This window comes from Amblyomma mixtum, chromosome 10 (assembly GCF_055824585.1).
Source record: "Amblyomma mixtum isolate Tamu chromosome 10, ASM5582458v1, whole genome shotgun sequence".
NCBI classification, from domain to species: domain Eukaryota; kingdom Metazoa; phylum Arthropoda; class Arachnida; order Ixodida; family Ixodidae; genus Amblyomma; species Amblyomma mixtum.
The window spans coordinates 185,056,963-185,074,271 of NC_143021.1; the positions used below are offsets into that span (position 1 = coordinate 185,056,963).

Below are 17,309 nucleotides of genomic sequence, written 5' to 3' on the forward strand. Positions count from 1 at the left end.
TGCACAGTTTGGTTGGGAGGGCGCTTAATAGATGCACCCGCCGTGGTGGCTCAGTGGTTATGGTGCTCGGCTACTGACCCGAAAGACGCGGTTTCGGTCCCGGCCGCGGCGGCCGAATTTCGGTGGAGGCGAAATTCTAGAGGCCCGTGCGCTGTGCGATGTCAGTGCACGTTAGAGAACCCCAGGTGGTGGAAATTTCCGGAGCCCTTCTCTACGGCGTCCCTCATAGCCTTAGTCGCTTTGGGACGTTAAACCCCATAAACCAAACCTAAACGAGCTTAATAGATGCGAAGCGTGCACCTCTCGTATTCGTCGATGTTGTAGTGGGCCGTGATGGAGAGCGCTGTCTCCGGGTAGAGCAGCTTCGAGGATGCGATGCCCGCTACCATGGACAGCACCGACGCCACGATGAGGTCCATGGAGTTGAGCTGCGATTGGCGAAAAAAGGTTAAGGAGAGTCAGGTTTCTGCTTATCAAATAATCATTATGGCTTGCTTGCAGAGCAAAAGAGTGTCATAACTATAGGCGCGCACTGAAATGCACTGAAATTTTTATGGCTGCGTTTTTCCATTTACGGATCCAATGGTAAAGTGAAATACAAGAACCATGGTCGACCAGTAATTTAAACATCACATACTGTCGTTAAGATGATTCAGACTTGTTTTGTTCATGTTTATCTCTCTGATTTTATCCACACATCCCCAGCTGTCTTGGCATAAGGGTCTAGTCCCCATTTCCCTTCCTTTTAGCTCAGCCTAGCTCATTCACGACAGCGACTGTGCATTCGACTTTCTCCTCAATAAGCGGCGCTGTCGTAAAATGGCATACTCGGTAACTCCGGCATACTGGGAAACTCCGGCTTTTATCCACTGGCAAATATAATGTTATTTAAATGGATTGCAGGACGGATGTTCGGCTGAATTTTGTCCGCGTGGGCGTGTAATATTAGCCTCGAAAGTCACGTCTAATCTCAAGAGCCGCACCTGAGGGGAAGAGGAGCTATGAAGCTAAGAACAGCTGTAATGAGCTGAGAAAGTAAGAGCTGTAATGTGACGCTCTCCTTGTGGTTCACTGAGTCATCCAAGTCATTATCCAGAGGAAGAACAAGCAGCAACAGCCTTCGCTGAATAACCTGGCAAGAATCATTAAGCTGAGCCCAATTTTTTTCGCTCCGATGCCGGGCGAATGGTGGCTTTGCATCTGACTTCCCCGTTGCCTCAAATGGCTGACGTATGCGCGGTAGTTGTTGAGGATTGACAATATCATTTGCGTTTGTGTGAGCGGATTTGTTGTTGCTGACTGGAAGTACGGCCTATTGACTCGCTTTCATTTATGCGGATGTCGTATAAACGAAACCGCCTTTTGGAATAGTGCCACTGCGTTAACTGCGGAGCTCTGTCGTAATGAGGGAAATTGCAGTTTAAAAGCTTTGCAGGACTTTGTTCTCATGCTTGTCACCAACAGCGTTCCTTATATAAATCGGAAGTATTTTTTTTTCGCGTATACTTCCTTATGTGGGCCAGAAGTCCGTGGACTATCTACCGGATGTGCAACATTACCACAAATATGGGACGGCGCCCATCCAGTGCGCTGAGCCTAGCGGCCTATCACATTCTCTTGTGCAGCCGCTCGGTCAATATCTTTCTTTTGCGCTACGGTTGATGTCAACACACTGTTTGAATGTTTAAAGCCATACGGCACCACATTGCAGCCAAGGGAACTAAAAGCCCTTGTCCCGAGCTCCTGGTAATGAGGAGCTTACCGTCCCGTATTAATACTTAGCCCCCGGTGAGGGCAGATGCAGTGCCAAGACTTATGTATTATTTATATTATTATATTTTTTGTTTAATTTTACATGGAGGAATACTTGTACGAGGACCGCTTGCTCGCGACTCCTAGGTAGCTGCATGAGAGATACCGATGAAGTCGTCACTGGCGTCATGATTCGTGGTATTTGAAAAGCCCTGAAATAATTTAACGAGTAGAAATATATCTTTAAAAAAAGTGGTTGCAGATATATGCAGCGAGAGACAGCCAAGGAGCCTGCACTAAGGGCCAGCGCCCGGCCACACTTTGTCCTCCTCGTCCACCCCACACTAGCACCATACTTCGTCACTTTATTTCTTCAAGCCTATGGCGGCAAAAATATATCCGTGCAGCCCATAAGAAACACGGGAGACGCGCAGTGTTCACTCACCACACCACCGCTCCTGTGGTTCAGCAGTATTCAGTGTAAAGGACACAATGCGAACATATAGAATCGTGCCTGTGTCACTAAGCCCGCTTCCTTTCCATAGAGACCACTCTCACCAAAAATGTAGGTTTTATAAGTCAGCAAACACACACCAAAAAAACGAAATACCGGTGTCACTAGCGTCGCAACCAATTTTTGGGCTCGCCAATTTACGGCGCTGCATGAAACAACGCTTAAGTTCTCTTTGGCGATGCATGCAATATTCTGATCAATTTTTGGGTCCACAATTGTGGCAATACTTTTGCGATGACATTTCGCGGCAAGACTTTCACATTCACGGTTTGCAGCAGCACACCTGTATTCCATAACTTGTTGCAAGTCTCGATACCAGTAAGGCCCACTAATGTCTTCGAAAGTTCCTGTGCATGCAAGAAGACCTGTCCTAATGTCAAAACGTTGTCTACACACCCTAAGGCTCATCCCTCTATTGTTAACTTTGTGTTGCAAAGAAACCAATCTTCTTGCTCTGGTCTCTGCCATGGACTGCGGTAGTTATCCATATAATCGAGGATAGGTTTGAAGTGCAGAAAGATAGAAGGTGGGGGAGTAAAGATGGCTCGTTTATAATAGAAAGGCTGCTGTGGTCAATCGGAGGCAATGCATTCGCTGGCACAAGCAGTCAGTGTTTGCAATATGCAGATCAGACTTTTTTTTTTCAATCTCGCATTACTTCCCTAGGGAAATGTGATAACTGTTCTGAGAATTTTTCCGAGGCAATGAAACGACGTTCGGTGGAGCGCGACAACTCCGCCATAGGCAGCCGTACCCCAAGGCTGGTGTAGGCGGGCAGTACCGCGGCCGACACGGTGGAAAATCCGACGGTCATGACGCAGTGCAACTCGGACCGGGTGAGCCGCTCCACGTACGGACGCACCAGCAGCGGCGCCTCGCTCTGCAACGAGGGAGAGGAGGGGCGACGACTGTTACTAATGGAATACTGTTTTTGCACCTCTCAGAGCGCAACCTTTCCGAGAAACGCAAATGAAAGGCACATATTTGCCGTCATTCCTGAGCTTAAAATACTTGAAATCTGCTTTTGGCATAATGTACAACGTTTTTGTGCTATAATGGCATAATATTTCATCCTGGTGATTACTTTATTTCTGTAACCGAAAAGAATTTCAGTAACAATGGGCCATGTAAATCTTTAGTTGGAAGGAATTGAACACCGTCACTGCGCGTCCATTTTACCGAAAACGATGGCTTAGCTTGCGCTGGAGTTGTGAAGAATTGAAAGTTATTTTTGTGCTACTTGGTCCATAATGATTTAGTAAACAATTATACCGGAAACACAGAGAACAACAGAGAGACGGCAAAATAAACTAGCGCTAACTGACAACTGAGTTCATGCCTGAATGAGACACCTTATATGAAGCGAACAGATCTGTGAAAAGGATGGGAAAGATGCATAACAAGGATTGACGACACAGCCAACATAGTTGGATAGTTGGACATGTGCACAGCCAAGCAGAAGAATAGCACACCAAATCAAGTTTGTTTAGTTTCCTCTTTTCATTTCGTCTACAATTAGTCGCGGCGGCGAAAACACGTAAGGCCGGGGGGCTGAATCATTCACTGCCCAGCTTCCTTATGTGATAAGCTTCTAAACTGTCCGCGTCACCTTCTCTATACTTTCACCGAGAATCTTTGTCCCTTCAAACAGTGCCATGCATCCCTTGAACTTACGTGCGCATTTTTGCAGTGGGCCATTTTTTCAGCGCAATGGCATGTGCATAGGTTCATGTGCGGCTCCTGTCCTTTGCGACATTTTTTAGTACAGGTAGAAATATTTTCTATATCAAGATTTTAAAAGGTGGCTGGTTTTTAAGGTTTTTGGGTATGCTGATGATTTTTTTAGTACTTCTAACACAGAAGACCAACTTCACCTACACCTCTACAGTAAGTGAAGTTCTAGCTACTTTTAACAAACATGGTTTTGGATTGAGTTTTAGCCGCCATGAACTAACGGAAGTCTGTTTTACAGCTCTTAGATCTTAAAATGATGCTCTCTGAAGGATATGTCTGTTTGGGCTATTATCCACGTGCCAAAAAGGAGTTGTTGCCGGACAATTCGATCCACTTCAAAACAATCAAAAGAGGAATAGCGTCGCTGTGCATGAAATCTGCTCTGCAAAAATCCTGCCAACATCAAATGCATCATGTTTTAATAATCAGATGAGCCGGCTTTTGGCTAAGGGGGCTCCCTATTCTGTCCTGAATGCCGTTTCTGAGACCGTCCTGCAAGACGCAATGCGAAGAAAAACAGCAGATCACCAAAAGGCCCCTAGGCCTGAGGTTGTGCCCTGCACCCACCGAATATGGCAGAATGTCAAAAAAGTGGCAAGTCGGCACGGCAAGGCAGTTCTTTTCTCGGCTCCCCAGAAAAGTGTAAAAGTTATGCCCACGGATGTGCAATACCAAAGAATGGAGACGTAACAAAAATCATGAAACGCCGTTTGTGAAGTGTTCTACTGAAGTGGTATACTCCATTCCAATGTCATGTTGAAAGTTTCGTGCCAGCCAAACTGGCCGTTGCGTCAATGACTACGTAGGAGAACATGCCGTAAATTTAAAGAACCTAGATGACGAATGCGTAGATTTAGTTGCGCACGTAAGTGGAAGATACAAAGATTCATGAAAAAAGTACAGACAAGACGGCGCGCATAACTTGAGAACCTTATTACATAACGAAACTTGGCAGTGAGTGCTTCAGTTTTGCCGCCGAGTTAGACTTCCTAGAGGCTACTATTGTTGACGAAATGAAATGAGAAAACTAAACAAACTTTATTTGGTCCGCTATACTTCTGCTTCGCTGCGCATGTGTCCTACTAAGTTGGCTGTATCATCAATCCTTGTTATGTATCTTTCCCATGCTTTTCACAGGTCTTTTCGCTTTATATAAGGCGCCACCTTTCAGCAATAAAATCAGTTAGCGATTGCGTATGTGTGCCTTCTCCATGTGGTTCTTTATGTTTGCGCTACAAATTTTAATAAATCGTTCTGAAGGATGTCGCTCATAAGAGGACAATCTGAAGCGAACTGAATCATCCTGGCTGGCCCCATTGAACGCAGTATTTATCCGTTGGCCAAGGCTAATCTGGGTGCATGCAATACAGATATGATTTGGGGGAGGGGGGAGGGGGCTTAGTACGACAGGAACAAGGACATGAGAGGGACACAGGACTTATTTCTGTCGCGCTAAGCTCCCCTCCAAATCATGACTTACCAACTAGACCACTAGACTAAACTTCCACTTTGCTTAGTACAGAACTGCATGCGATGCACGGCGACATTACATTTGTATTGCGGCCACTGGATGTCTTATTGTTCAGAGGGATGTAATGCGGTTGATATAATGAACGAGGGATTTAATACTGGTTCGCGCGCATCCACACCGACCAGAAGGCTGACGTTTGCGGCAGTAAATCAATTGGGAACTTAATAGGACGAGATGTGGGGCGCTCTCTGCCTTGCCGTAGTTCTACAAAGCTTATAGCACAGGGCAGTTTATGATGGACGGCGTGGAGGCTAATGGGATGCGATGCGTCCGAGATCGACGAGCATGTATGGCAAGATCACTTTTGAAAATTAATGAAATTACATTTATAATTGCTTTCCCAAAGTTCACGGGAATGCTTTGGCAGTTACCGCTTACAAAAAGTAAAAACATTACAAGTAATTTCGCCCCGCCGCGGCGGCTCAGTGGTTACGGCGCCCGGCTGCTGACCCGAAAGACGCGAGTTCGATCCCGGCCGCGGCGGCCGAATTTCGATGGAGGCGAAATTCAAGAGGCCCGTGTGCTGTGCGATGTCAGTGCACGTTAAAGAACCCCAGGTGGTCGAAATTTCCGGAGCCCTTCACTACGGCGTCCCCATAGCCTGAGTCGCTTTGGGACGTTAAACCCCAATAAACCAAACCAATTACAAGTAATTTCGAGTAATTTCGAGGAATGATGGAATTACTTTAAATACACTTTTAGGTTTTCGTACATGTAAAGCAGTGCTCTAGTCGGAAGCCTTACGAGCACTCAAGTTTTTTCAGTTTATAGCAGCATAGGATGAACCCGGCTTTAATGTAGAAGTCAAAAATATTGCTTTTTTTGAAGAAAGCGCCAGGACTGTGCTGATTCGGCGCTTGCTGACGCCGATGAGATTGACCGATTGTTGAAAATAATCAGCTTTTCCAGAGTTGGATCCCATTAAAAACTCTAAAATCCCTGATCTCGCTCTTTGCCACGCGGTGAGGTTAATCTTTTGATGCGTCATGAAGTGAGGGCCAGGTGATAACGAAGAATTCGTCGTCTGGGTTTCGTGGGAGTGCTGCAGTGATTGCGGTAAGCGGTACGGTATTCTGACGCACGACGAGTCAATGATACCAATGGGAGAACATTGTGGTCCACTGATAATTTTCGTCGTCTTTCAGGTAGGTCAGTCTCAGTAACTAGCTTGCAGATAAAATAAAGTAAATCCCTAATTCACACGTGCAAAGGCAAATGCACATTTTTTATATGCCAGACAGATTTTGTTAACCAAATATCCCCACACACTTTTTTTCCATTTCTCTGGCCGTTAAAAAAAGATAACAGAATGCAAGCAGAACAAAGAAAACAGAAGTACGGCAAAACTCTGGTTGCGTTTACTGCGCTAAAAACAGAATAGCAGTGAGCCCTATGTCTTGCTGCCCTGAGGGCACCGTCTTGAAGCCTGTGATTCAGGTTAATTATTGGTTTGGCAGCAATTCCGAAAGCTTCCACTCCGGACTTTTCGCACCGCGCGATTCACTCTGTATCACTCTTCCTCGATGCATAATACTAATTGTCCGCTGTTATTTGTACTGTGCTTCCTAGAAGCATTCAGCGACCGCGTTTGGAGGACGTAGGGTTAAAACTGATGAATTCATATCGGCAAGTTTTGACATTTTAATCACGTCGCTATGATTAAAGTTTCAAGAGACGGCACGTAATGCATGATGGAATTTCCTAGGCGCTGGAAGATATTCGGTTCACTGAAAAATTAATACTAACACAATATAAGCACCTGAGGACCATACCCGTAACACCAATACGCCGCTGCTGCTGGTCCAGTTCCTTTCATCTCTCATATCAGAGGTGCCGTTCAGGCAAGAATAAAACTGTGACGCTTTATCCTATCTCGGACGCCTCTGAACACATGGAAAGTATAACTGGGAAAAAGGGAAAACGCCCAAATACATTTTACAGTCGCATTATTTGCGAACAGTTCGCTAAACAGTTTGTTCACTTTGATGAAGTTATGAATACGTTGCTCCGCTCATCATCGCCTAGAAAAGGCTAGGACGGCGTACAAAAGCATTTGTTTCGTCCACGCAATACATATAAGGGCTGTGCCGACCACTGTCTGCAATGGAAGGAGAGCTGGCTTACCATTCCTAAGAAGATGTTTGCCAGGGCGACTATAGCTTCGCAGCAGGTCACTCCCAACAAGTGGTGCGCCAGCCAACCCACCTTGGAGATAGCCCGCTGCGCTACGCCGTAGTAGAACAGTAGGTTTGCCAGGAAGCCGAGGAACAGCACGTTCGGCAGGATCTGCGCAGGACAGCAAGGGTCGCATTACAGGAAGCTTCGTTGAATGAAAATATGGAGGCATGATTTCATTGGTTTGGTTTGGTTTATGGGGTTTAACGTCCCAAAGCTACTCAGGCTATGAGGGAAGCCGTAGTGAAGGACTCCGGAAATTTCGACCACATGGGGATCTTTAACGTGAAGCATGATTTCATTGCATTTGTATTGATGCACTGATACCTGCACTAGTTTCGTGGTGAGCTTGCGTTGAAAACTAACCAAGCTACCACTCACGCCTACATGTCCAATGAAATAACGGAGGCGATGCATTGTGTTCGGTTTTAAAGTACACGGAGGGCAATTCAATGCAATTATTGTTCTGAATAAATGAATCCTTCGCCTATTTCTGGGCATCTTTCCATTGGTCAGGCAAACAGGTTTGCACGCGACGAGCCTGTCACACACACAAAACTTTCTAAGAGAGTAAAGCGTACATTAAAAGCATGTGCGAGGGTGGCTACGAACTTTATTCGAACGCAAATAAAAACACATAACAAAGAACGACACTCTGCGCGTTCCAGAACCTGAAGCAGCTGCAGCTATTTCAAATATTCTGTCTGCTCATCTCCTAAGACTATTCTGCATCCATATCCGGATAATAGTTCTCATTCTGTGTAATTTATCTAAACCTTTCCTCCTCACACTTTCCGGCTTGAGGAATTACGACCAGTTTAAGAAGGCTGGTGTTGGTTGTGTCGCATTAATTGCGCGCTATTACATGAGCAAGTGTCCCTTGCATAAGCTTCAAGGACCTAACAAAACAACTAAGAAGAAGAAATCAATGAGGTGAGTCTAGATATGAAAACTCTCTTTCGTGCAGGACAACTGAGGGGTCACTAATACGTTTGTGCTGGTTCTTATAGATAGAGGCCTCTCATATCTGTAAGAACGAGCACACATCTGTTAGTGACCCATTAGGTGTCCTGCACGAAAGCGAGTTGTAATATCTAGATGCGCCTCATTGATTTCTCCTTCTTAGTTGTTTTGTTAGGATGCATTTATTCAGCATTTTGCGAATAAATTATCAGTTCGGAGTCAGCGCTTGTGATGTCTGTTCTTTAAAGACTTGCATGCCGGCATCTGCTTCTGGAGCAATGACGCAATTGCAGCGACGTGCAGTGTTATCTTGCTGTATAAATTGTTTCATTTCCCTTTCGTGACTTTATTTCTCTTTATGCTTTTGTTGTGTGTGTTTTTTTTGTGTGTTCTTTTTTTCCCCACCAATGTGAGTCATGTTCAATGTACACTCTCCCCCCTTATGTAATACCCCCCCCCCCCCAGGGGCGTTTAAGGGTCAAATAAATGATGATGATGATGATGACGAGCCTATTCTTGCATTATTTTTTTGTTCTCATCTATTTCTTTCAACTCCCTTATGTCTTCGCGCGGCAGTGGTTGAGCCCCAGTTGGAGATTGTCCTTTGCTTATGTTGTGGATGAAGGGATGTAGGCAAGGACTACAAAGAGAGAAGAGAATTTAGCCGTCAACTGCACCATCGCATTAAAAAAAAAGTGATTGCACGCTTGCGTTACAGTATTGTAGAACTCTCAGCAATGTTTTCAATGACGAAGCGTGCAGGCAGACCTATTTTTCTGGCTTCTAGCTGCTTTCTATTCACTATTCTGTGCAAACATGACGAAGCCGGTCGACTGCTGGTCATGCGACTGTGTTTCTGGCGGAGAATAAGAATCTCCGCGCATTACAGGATGATATGGGAAGGGAAACGATAGGTACGTATAACGTTACGAGACAATAGGCACCTATTTTATTGCATGTTTTCTTCTTTAAAACGACGCGTTAGAGGTTACAATATATGAATCACCGCGTGAAATTCCCCTATGACCGCTCAACAATTTGTAATTGAACTTCTCTCATGCTGTTTCGGTGAATCGAGCGATGTCTGTGACGTGCAGTTGAAATTTCAGTCAGGGGAGGAACGGAAAAACTGCAATATAAACGCAATTCGTAGTTGCGTGCTATAATTACAACAAACGATGTATGAGAACTGATATTGGCATTCTTTTTTTAGCCTGCTTTGATTCGTGAAACCGAAACTTAAAGAATGTAAAGAAGAAATTCAGTTATGAAATATTTAGCGGTCGCAGCTGAATTCCACGGCTTGCTCCATGTATACCATTGTCTAACGCATCAAAGCACCAAATTTTAGTGCCTGCAGATCTTCAAGGAACAGGAAAAGAGCAAAGAAACTGGCGTCCGCAGGGCATAGACGACAAAGGCTTGGCTTTGGTCTTATGAGGTTTACAGTCCCAAAGCGAATCAGGCTATGACAGATGCCGCAGTGGTGACTTGCGGTAAATTCGGCCACGAGGATTTCTTTAACGTGCGCTGACATGGCACAGTACATGGGCCTCTAGCATTCCGCCTTTATTGAAATTCAAGCGCTGCCGAAGGGATCGAACCCGCGTTTTTTGAGCCAGCAGCGGAGCACTAAAACCACTACGGCGCCACGGCTGCTCAGAAGAAGACGGCAATACTTGAGTAAGAATTCCAAGCTCCCTTATATGCTCGTGCGGTGAACAGCTCAGAAAACAAACGCACAAAGGTGTAGAACCCACAACAAGCGCTCGTCGTTTTTCATCGCGAATAACCAACGAAAATGAAGCGAATAGGGAGAGCTTATTAGAACCGCTCATCCCGAGGACATCATCATCATCATCATCATCAACCGCTCATGGCAGTCAGGATGGTGGACAGGTGTACGTAATCTGGAGCCATTTTTCGCATTTTTAAAGCCGCCTAGAAAAAATGTGCACACTTCTTCATAGGACTCACTGCACACTTTTTCTCTGAAATTTTGATATTTATAGTCCTACGGCCACACATCCCTGTTAAAGAGCAATGCCTTTCCTCGTTGTATGGGTTTGAGTTACTGTTGTAATACTGGAGGCCTCACCACGTGTCCGAGGCGAATTTTGAGCGGCTTGAAATGCTGTGCATAAGCGGAAAAGGCGAAATACATTTGCGGAGCGCCACTTCACATAACAACTGACATTCTTTTGTAGAAGAAAAGAAAAGCAAGCGTCCTAGTTCAACGGACCGCATTACTTTTACGAAGGTAGGTAGGCATTCACGGAGGCTTTGCGCGCTGACGCAATTTAGCCGCGTACACCAATCCTGAAATAACTGCTCTGAAGCAGGGGGACCAGATGTCTTCTTTTACAACATTCTGTTGAATTGCGCTCTAGAGCATGCTTGTCTTCAAACCATGCTACGCGAACTGACTCTCCTCAGAATTCGTGAGCCGCCGCGTGGGCTCAGTGGTTATGGCGCTCTGCTGCTGACCCTGAAAGACGATGGTTCGGTACCGGCGGCTGCGGTCGAATTTTGACGGTTGAAAAATATTCGACGCCCTTGTACTGTTCAATGCCAGTGCACGTCAAAGACCCCATGCAGGTGGTCAGATTTCTGGAGCCCTTTACTACGGCGTCCATCATAGCCTGAGTCAGCTTGGGACGTTAAACCCCATAAACCAAGCCAAACGTATACCTCTGGAGCCACAGAAATAGAAGGTTTGATTTGGGTCGAAATTCCCGGAGCCCTTCACTACGGCGTCCCTTATAGCCTGAGTGGCTTTGGTACGTTAAACTCCAATAAACCAAACCAGAAATAGAAGGAACAGGATTTTTGTGAACATGCTTGAACTTGCCAGTGAGTGCACGCGCTTTAAGAGAGTGCTTCCTGACATGGCACAACATGGAACAGAGATGCGCGTCTATGTTCTTTCACCTCTGTTATTTGGCATATGATAGCCTTAGTTGCACATGCGCCATAAAACACAACACCTCCTCTCTAACACCTCTTTCCCATTTCATGAGGTCAACCTTCTGTGCTCACAGCGTGTCATCACTCACTCTCTCGGCTCGCTGCCTTTCACCGAAAGTTCATTTCATCCAGCGTGTCATTCCATCACATAGTTTTCATTCTACTTGGACAAACTGCTTCGTCGTCCACCTAACCGGGCCTAGAGCAGCAACTGGACACAGTTTAACGTACCGGGATGCTTCTTCTGGTAGGCCTTTTAATTAGTAACGGTTTTAAACGCTGTCCAGTCCAATTTTATTTTCACTACCAGGCTACCGGGTGGAGCAGGGTAGATAAAATGTGGTCTTGGCTAACTGCCAACCCAATCCAGACAACAGTAGTGTCGAAGTCGGCTGTAAGCTGCGTCTATAGTGGCGAGACAAACACACTTTACCGCGAATGCAAAGCCGGGAGTGACGGAGACAGCCGTATCCTCGAACTCCCCAGTCACCAGGAAGCCCAGCACGAGACGGCCACCTTGTTTCGAGAAGCTCGTCGCCCTGCGTGTGTTGACGAGGTACAGTCTGACCCCCAGCACTCACTTGAGGCCGCTTACTGACACCGGAGTAACATATGCATAATGAAATCCCCGAAAAAAAAAACGCTCAGGACTCATTCATTCTGGCCGTGCCTCACACCTGGGAACCGATATGTGGAATCGTACTGAAATAGCTGTAACTGAGCATTTTCTTGCACTACCAGCAGCTACGTGAACATCTGACACTCCTTTTTAACATACTTTCTCCGAGGGATCACAAAATGAACAAGGGAGGGGAAAACCTCAAGTTGCTTGAGCCAACGTTTCGACAAGGGGACTTGTCTTCGTCTGGGCAAAGCGTTCATCATTGGCAGGGATTAAATAGGGCCGAGGGAGTTCTTTAGTGTTTTGTGCAACAACCCGCTTCTCACAAATACTACCAGTTCATAACTTTACGACAACTGTAACTCGTCCGTGGACGGGGCCGCACCACTGGGAGTTGCCACATCAGAAAGTGTTGCCAGCCAAAGGAACATCTTTATTGTTCGGTAGAGAATATTCGTATTTATCCAAAAAGGAGTAGTCCGTGGCACACAAATAACTCTCTACTGTTTTGGATAGCTCGGCTATAACTAGTAACCACGAACGCCTATAAGGTGAGACTGATATGCGGAAAAATGCGCTGAACTGGAAAAATATTAATCTCAGTGCACTTTGCGCAAACTTAAGTGAAGCTAGGGTTTTTCCTTAGCTCCTCCAAGATGCGATTTAATTTAGCGCAGGACGCCTGGCAGACAAAGTGGAAGACGATCGACGGATGACAAACGTAGAAACAGAATAACTGGACTTTATAAAACTTCTGCAATTATTAAGAAAGACATACATATAAAAGTTGTCAAAACTGACTCAACACCAAGTACTCTGCTATCGATACTTATAATGTAATCAACATTTGAGCTCACTGCTCGCACATCATGGCTTCCTGAAAGCCGGGACCTTTCCTCGACGTAGCCTGAACAAGAATCCCATTGCACCAGGAACGCGCTCGTATATACATACCCAGAGAATCTGACATAGTTTATGCACACGATTTTTTCGTGTATTGCAAAGTTTCCCTGTAAGAAACAATATATGTACATATCTCCCGTAGGAAGGCTTGCATCTTAACGTTTTTGCTACCGTCAAAAACGCTTCCCATTGGTTTTCTGTAGTAGTCTTTACTACACGATGCGAGCGATGAAAACGCTTTAAAACAAAGATTTTGCTACGTATCGGAACGATTAACCACTTCCTTCATTATTACCGCAAAAGTACTTTGCAATATCCAGTATTCGAAGTTTTCAGTGCGAAAGCATTACTTAATAATGTCCCAACAAAGAATCTTGTGCGAAGCATCGGGCAAACTCGGGTAAGCAAGGGTTTGTACGGAGGAGCGTCGCGCAAGTTGCAACCAGTGAAAAGAAGCTCAGATAAGATTGGAGTAGCGCCGCGCAAACTGGCGCTGAGTGGAGAGAGATTGTGAAGATTAATATCATGAAGCACGGTTGTGTGCACGTGTAGATGAGCACATGCTTTCACGCGTCTACTCGGTTTAACCACGTTAGAACACTATCATATTTTGTAAAAAAAATCCTGAACGTGAACCAGCCCTAAAATTTCTAGAAGCGGATGGCGTTGAGAAAGAGATTAGGCACAGCAGCAAACGCTAAGCTGCAGTCCCTACCCATGTGATCTCAGTAGTGCTCGAACAACTCGAACCATCTGTCCAAGACCATGCGCTGGGATGCCCTGGCTGGAGTTTCCGCTCTGGAGGGTGTTCGAGTAAAATTCTTTCTCCGGTGGGCGCGCCGAAAGCGTCCGGCGTCTAACACGTCTAACACAACGACTGCTGTCGAGCACCGCGATTACATCGTATGTTATGGTCAATTTCATTCACAGCTATATGCTACAATATGTCCTGGCCTTAACACGGGCGTCGATGGATCTGACAAAAGGGTGACTCTTTGTAAAGCCTTCTCCAAGGCTCTAAAGTTGGGGAGTGCTAACTGTGGCTATGTGGCTGTTGCGGACAACGGGACGCTGAGCAGCAGAACGGCGAGTCGGGGGCAGTGCAACGAGCCCTGTGTGTTGACTGGTTGCCTGCAGCGGACCGACGGCGCTGGATTCTTGGCTGCGAGGTTTGGTGAGTGCGGGACTTCCTTCTGCTGAGTTTTGCCAGGTTTTTGTTAGTGTCAGGAACAGAGCTGGCAATTGGGTTGTCGTTGCTGCTGGGTTAGTTGCAGCAAGACAATAGCGGGCAGTAGAGAAGCAGCACTCGGAGCAGCCATGGATTTGAAGACGCTGCGCAAACCAAAGTTACCGGAGCTTGCGAAAGAGTTGGGTCTGGAGGTATCAGACAAACTCAGAAAACCAGAACTGCTGAAGGCTATTCTTGCGTTAGAGGCTGAAGATGACGAGCTTGCGGAATGCCTTGAGACCATTGAGGAGAGGGAATTCGCAAAAAGAGAACAAGAGGAACTTGAACGTAAAGAAAAACAAGAGAAAGAGGAACGCGAACGTAAAGAAAAACAAGAGAAAGAGGAACGCGAACGTAAAGAAAAACAAGAGAAAGAGGAACGCGAACGTAAAGAAAAACAAGAGTAAGAGGAACACGGACGTAAAGAAAAACAAGAGAAAGAGGAACTTGAACGTAAATAAAAACAAGAGAAAGAGGAACGCGAGCGTCAATACGCTTTGGAAATGAAGCGTCTCGACATAGAGATGGAACGCGCTCGTAGGTCGTCAGGCACACGGTGCAGGAGAGCGGGTATCGTACAAAATGACTGACTTAATGCGGTCGTTTCAGACTGGAGACGACATTGGTTTCTTCCTTGTTCACTTCGAGCGAACGTGCGAGCAGCAGCGGTTTTCTCGGGAAACGTGGCCACGGCGTTTGCTCACTTTGTTGCCCGCTGAGGCGGCCGACGTAATCGCTCGCCTGAAGAAAGAGGAGGCGGAGGATTACGATCTTGTGAAATCGAGTCTGCTTAAAAAGTACAGGCTGTCAGCAGAAGCGCTCCGTCGGAAGTTTCGCGAAACTGAGAAAGACAAAAACGAGTCATATCCGGATTTCGCCTACAAGCTTATGTCAAACATGCAGGAATGGCTTAAAGAAGAGAAAGCGTTTGGCAATCACGAGAAAGTTCTGTAGTGTTTCGGGCTGGAGCAATTTTATAGACGATTACCGGAAAACGTGCGGTACTGGGTCTTGGACAGGCCAGACGTTAGTACCGTGGCGAGAGCCGCTGAGCTAGCAGAGGAGTTTGTGATTCGTCGGGCTCGCGGAGCCAGGGACGGTCAAAGGGGTGAATTCGGCTCGAAGTTTGAGAGGCCGAAGTTCACGCCCATCAGACCAAAGGAGGGCAAACGTGGTGCGGATGCGAGTAAAAATGATCCGACCGAGCGCACAGAGACGGCGGCAGCCGACAACGAACGCAGGAAGAGGTTCGAGGCAAGGCAAACGCGCGTGTGTTATACTTGCCAGAAGCCGGGACACTTTTCGGCGCAGTGTCCCGAAGCGAAAACTAAGCTCGTATTTTTGTTAGTATGCAGTAATGACGAGAACATGAAGCTTCTGGAGCCGTACATGCGAGACCTCGTCGTGAACGGGAAAGAGTGCCGAGTGCTTCGTGATTCCGCGGCGACGATGGATGTGGTTCACCCCTCTTTCGTAGAACCCGGTATGTTCACGGGCGAGTGCGCATGGATCAAGCAAGCCGTGGAAGCACATAGCGTGTGTCTGCCCGTAGCAAAAGTGCGTATTGAAGGACCTTTCGGCGCACTTGAGACAGAGGCCGCGGTGTCATCTATGCTCCCCCCTCAGTATCCGTACCTATTTTCAAACAGATCCGATCACCTCCTGCGCGAAAAGGGACTCGTGTTTGGTGAGGGTAGCGTTCAGGCCTTGACCAGATCGAGAGCTCGGGAGCTTGCTGCAAAGGCGGTAGTTGCGGAGGCGACGTTGCCGAACAGGGAGAAAGGGTCGGAGGTACAGCACACTGAGGTTCACAGCATATCCGCACAGGGCAGAAGGGAGCCTGAATCATTGAAGGCATCGGGTAAGCTAGAGAGAATCCCGGACCCGGGAACACTAGAGGAGCTATCGGCAGACCTGCTCATCGCGCCGACGTCAGATGGACTTGATAGGTTGTTAAAAGTCCGCAGTTCTGATCTGATAGCCGAGCAAAAAAATGACCGCAGCCTAGAGAATATCCGCTGCAATGTAAGAGAAGGGATCGCACAGAAAAGGGTACGTTTTGTAGAAAGAAGAGGTGTCCTGTACCGGAGGTATCTAGACCGTAGGGGAGTAGAGTTCGATCAGCTGGTCGTCCTCAGTGCTACCGTCAGGATCTGTTGCGCCTGTCGCATGGAGGTTCGTGGTCCGGGCACCTGGGAGTTCAAAAGACTAAGAACCGTCTGCTGCAAGAATACTATTGGCCGGGGTGTTTTCGTGACGCAGAGCAGTTCGTAAGGACTTGTGACACCTGTCAGCGTGTGGGAAAACTGGGGGACAAGGCGCGAGCGCCGTTGAAGTTGGTGCCTATCATTACGGAGCCCTTTAGACGGCTCGTTATTGACATAGTGGGACCCCTGCCGGTAACAACATCAGGGCACAAACACATTTTGACTGTGATCTGCCCAGCGACCAAGTTCCCCGAGGCAGTCCCGCTTAAAGAACTCAGCTCGGTTGAGGTTGTTAATGCACTACTGTCCATATTCGCACCGGTCGGTTTTCCTGCGGAAATTCAGTCAGATCAGGGCACGGTGTTTACAAGCGCTGTGACCACGGCCTTTCTGGAAAGGTGTGGGATAAAGCTTTTACATAGCTCCGTGTACCATCCTCAGTCGAACTCCGTTGAAAAGCTCCACTCCGTCATGAAGCGTGTGTTGAGAGCATTGTGTTTTGAGAGTAAAACAGACTGGGAGCTGTGCCTGCCTGCAGCGATGTTTGCATTAAGAACCGCGCCCCATGAGGCTACCGGCTTTTCGCCAGCGGAGCTTGTGTACGGTCGCACTTTGCGATCTCCGCTCCGCATGCTTCGAGAATCGTGGGAAGGCCGGGGTGATGACCCAGTCGTGGTGGTGTACGTGCTTGGGTTACTCGAACGGTTAAAAAG

The 17,309-nt window shown here is 46.9% G+C and overlaps 1 protein-coding gene and 1 pseudogene across 1 annotated transcript; one reads left to right on the top strand and one right to left on the bottom strand.

The window, feature by feature from the left end:
• Positions 1 to 278: 278 nt before the first annotated feature.
• LOC149327932 (solute carrier family 28 member 3-like) lies at positions 279 to 13,126 on the bottom strand. Its single transcript, XM_089565010.1, has 5 exons — positions 13,116 to 13,126; positions 12,070 to 12,175; positions 7,737 to 7,817; positions 3,021 to 3,146; positions 279 to 428 (listed from the first exon to the last, which is right to left on the bottom strand). Exons 1-5 carry the CDS (start codon positions 13,124 to 13,126, stop codon positions 279 to 281), a joined length of 474 nt encoding a protein of 157 aa, XP_089421136.1.
• A 1,097-nt stretch (positions 13,127 to 14,223) lies between these two features.
• Positions 14,224 to 16,663, top strand: LOC149327933 (uncharacterized; annotated as a pseudogene).
• The last annotated feature ends 646 nt before the right edge of the window (positions 16,664 to 17,309 follow it).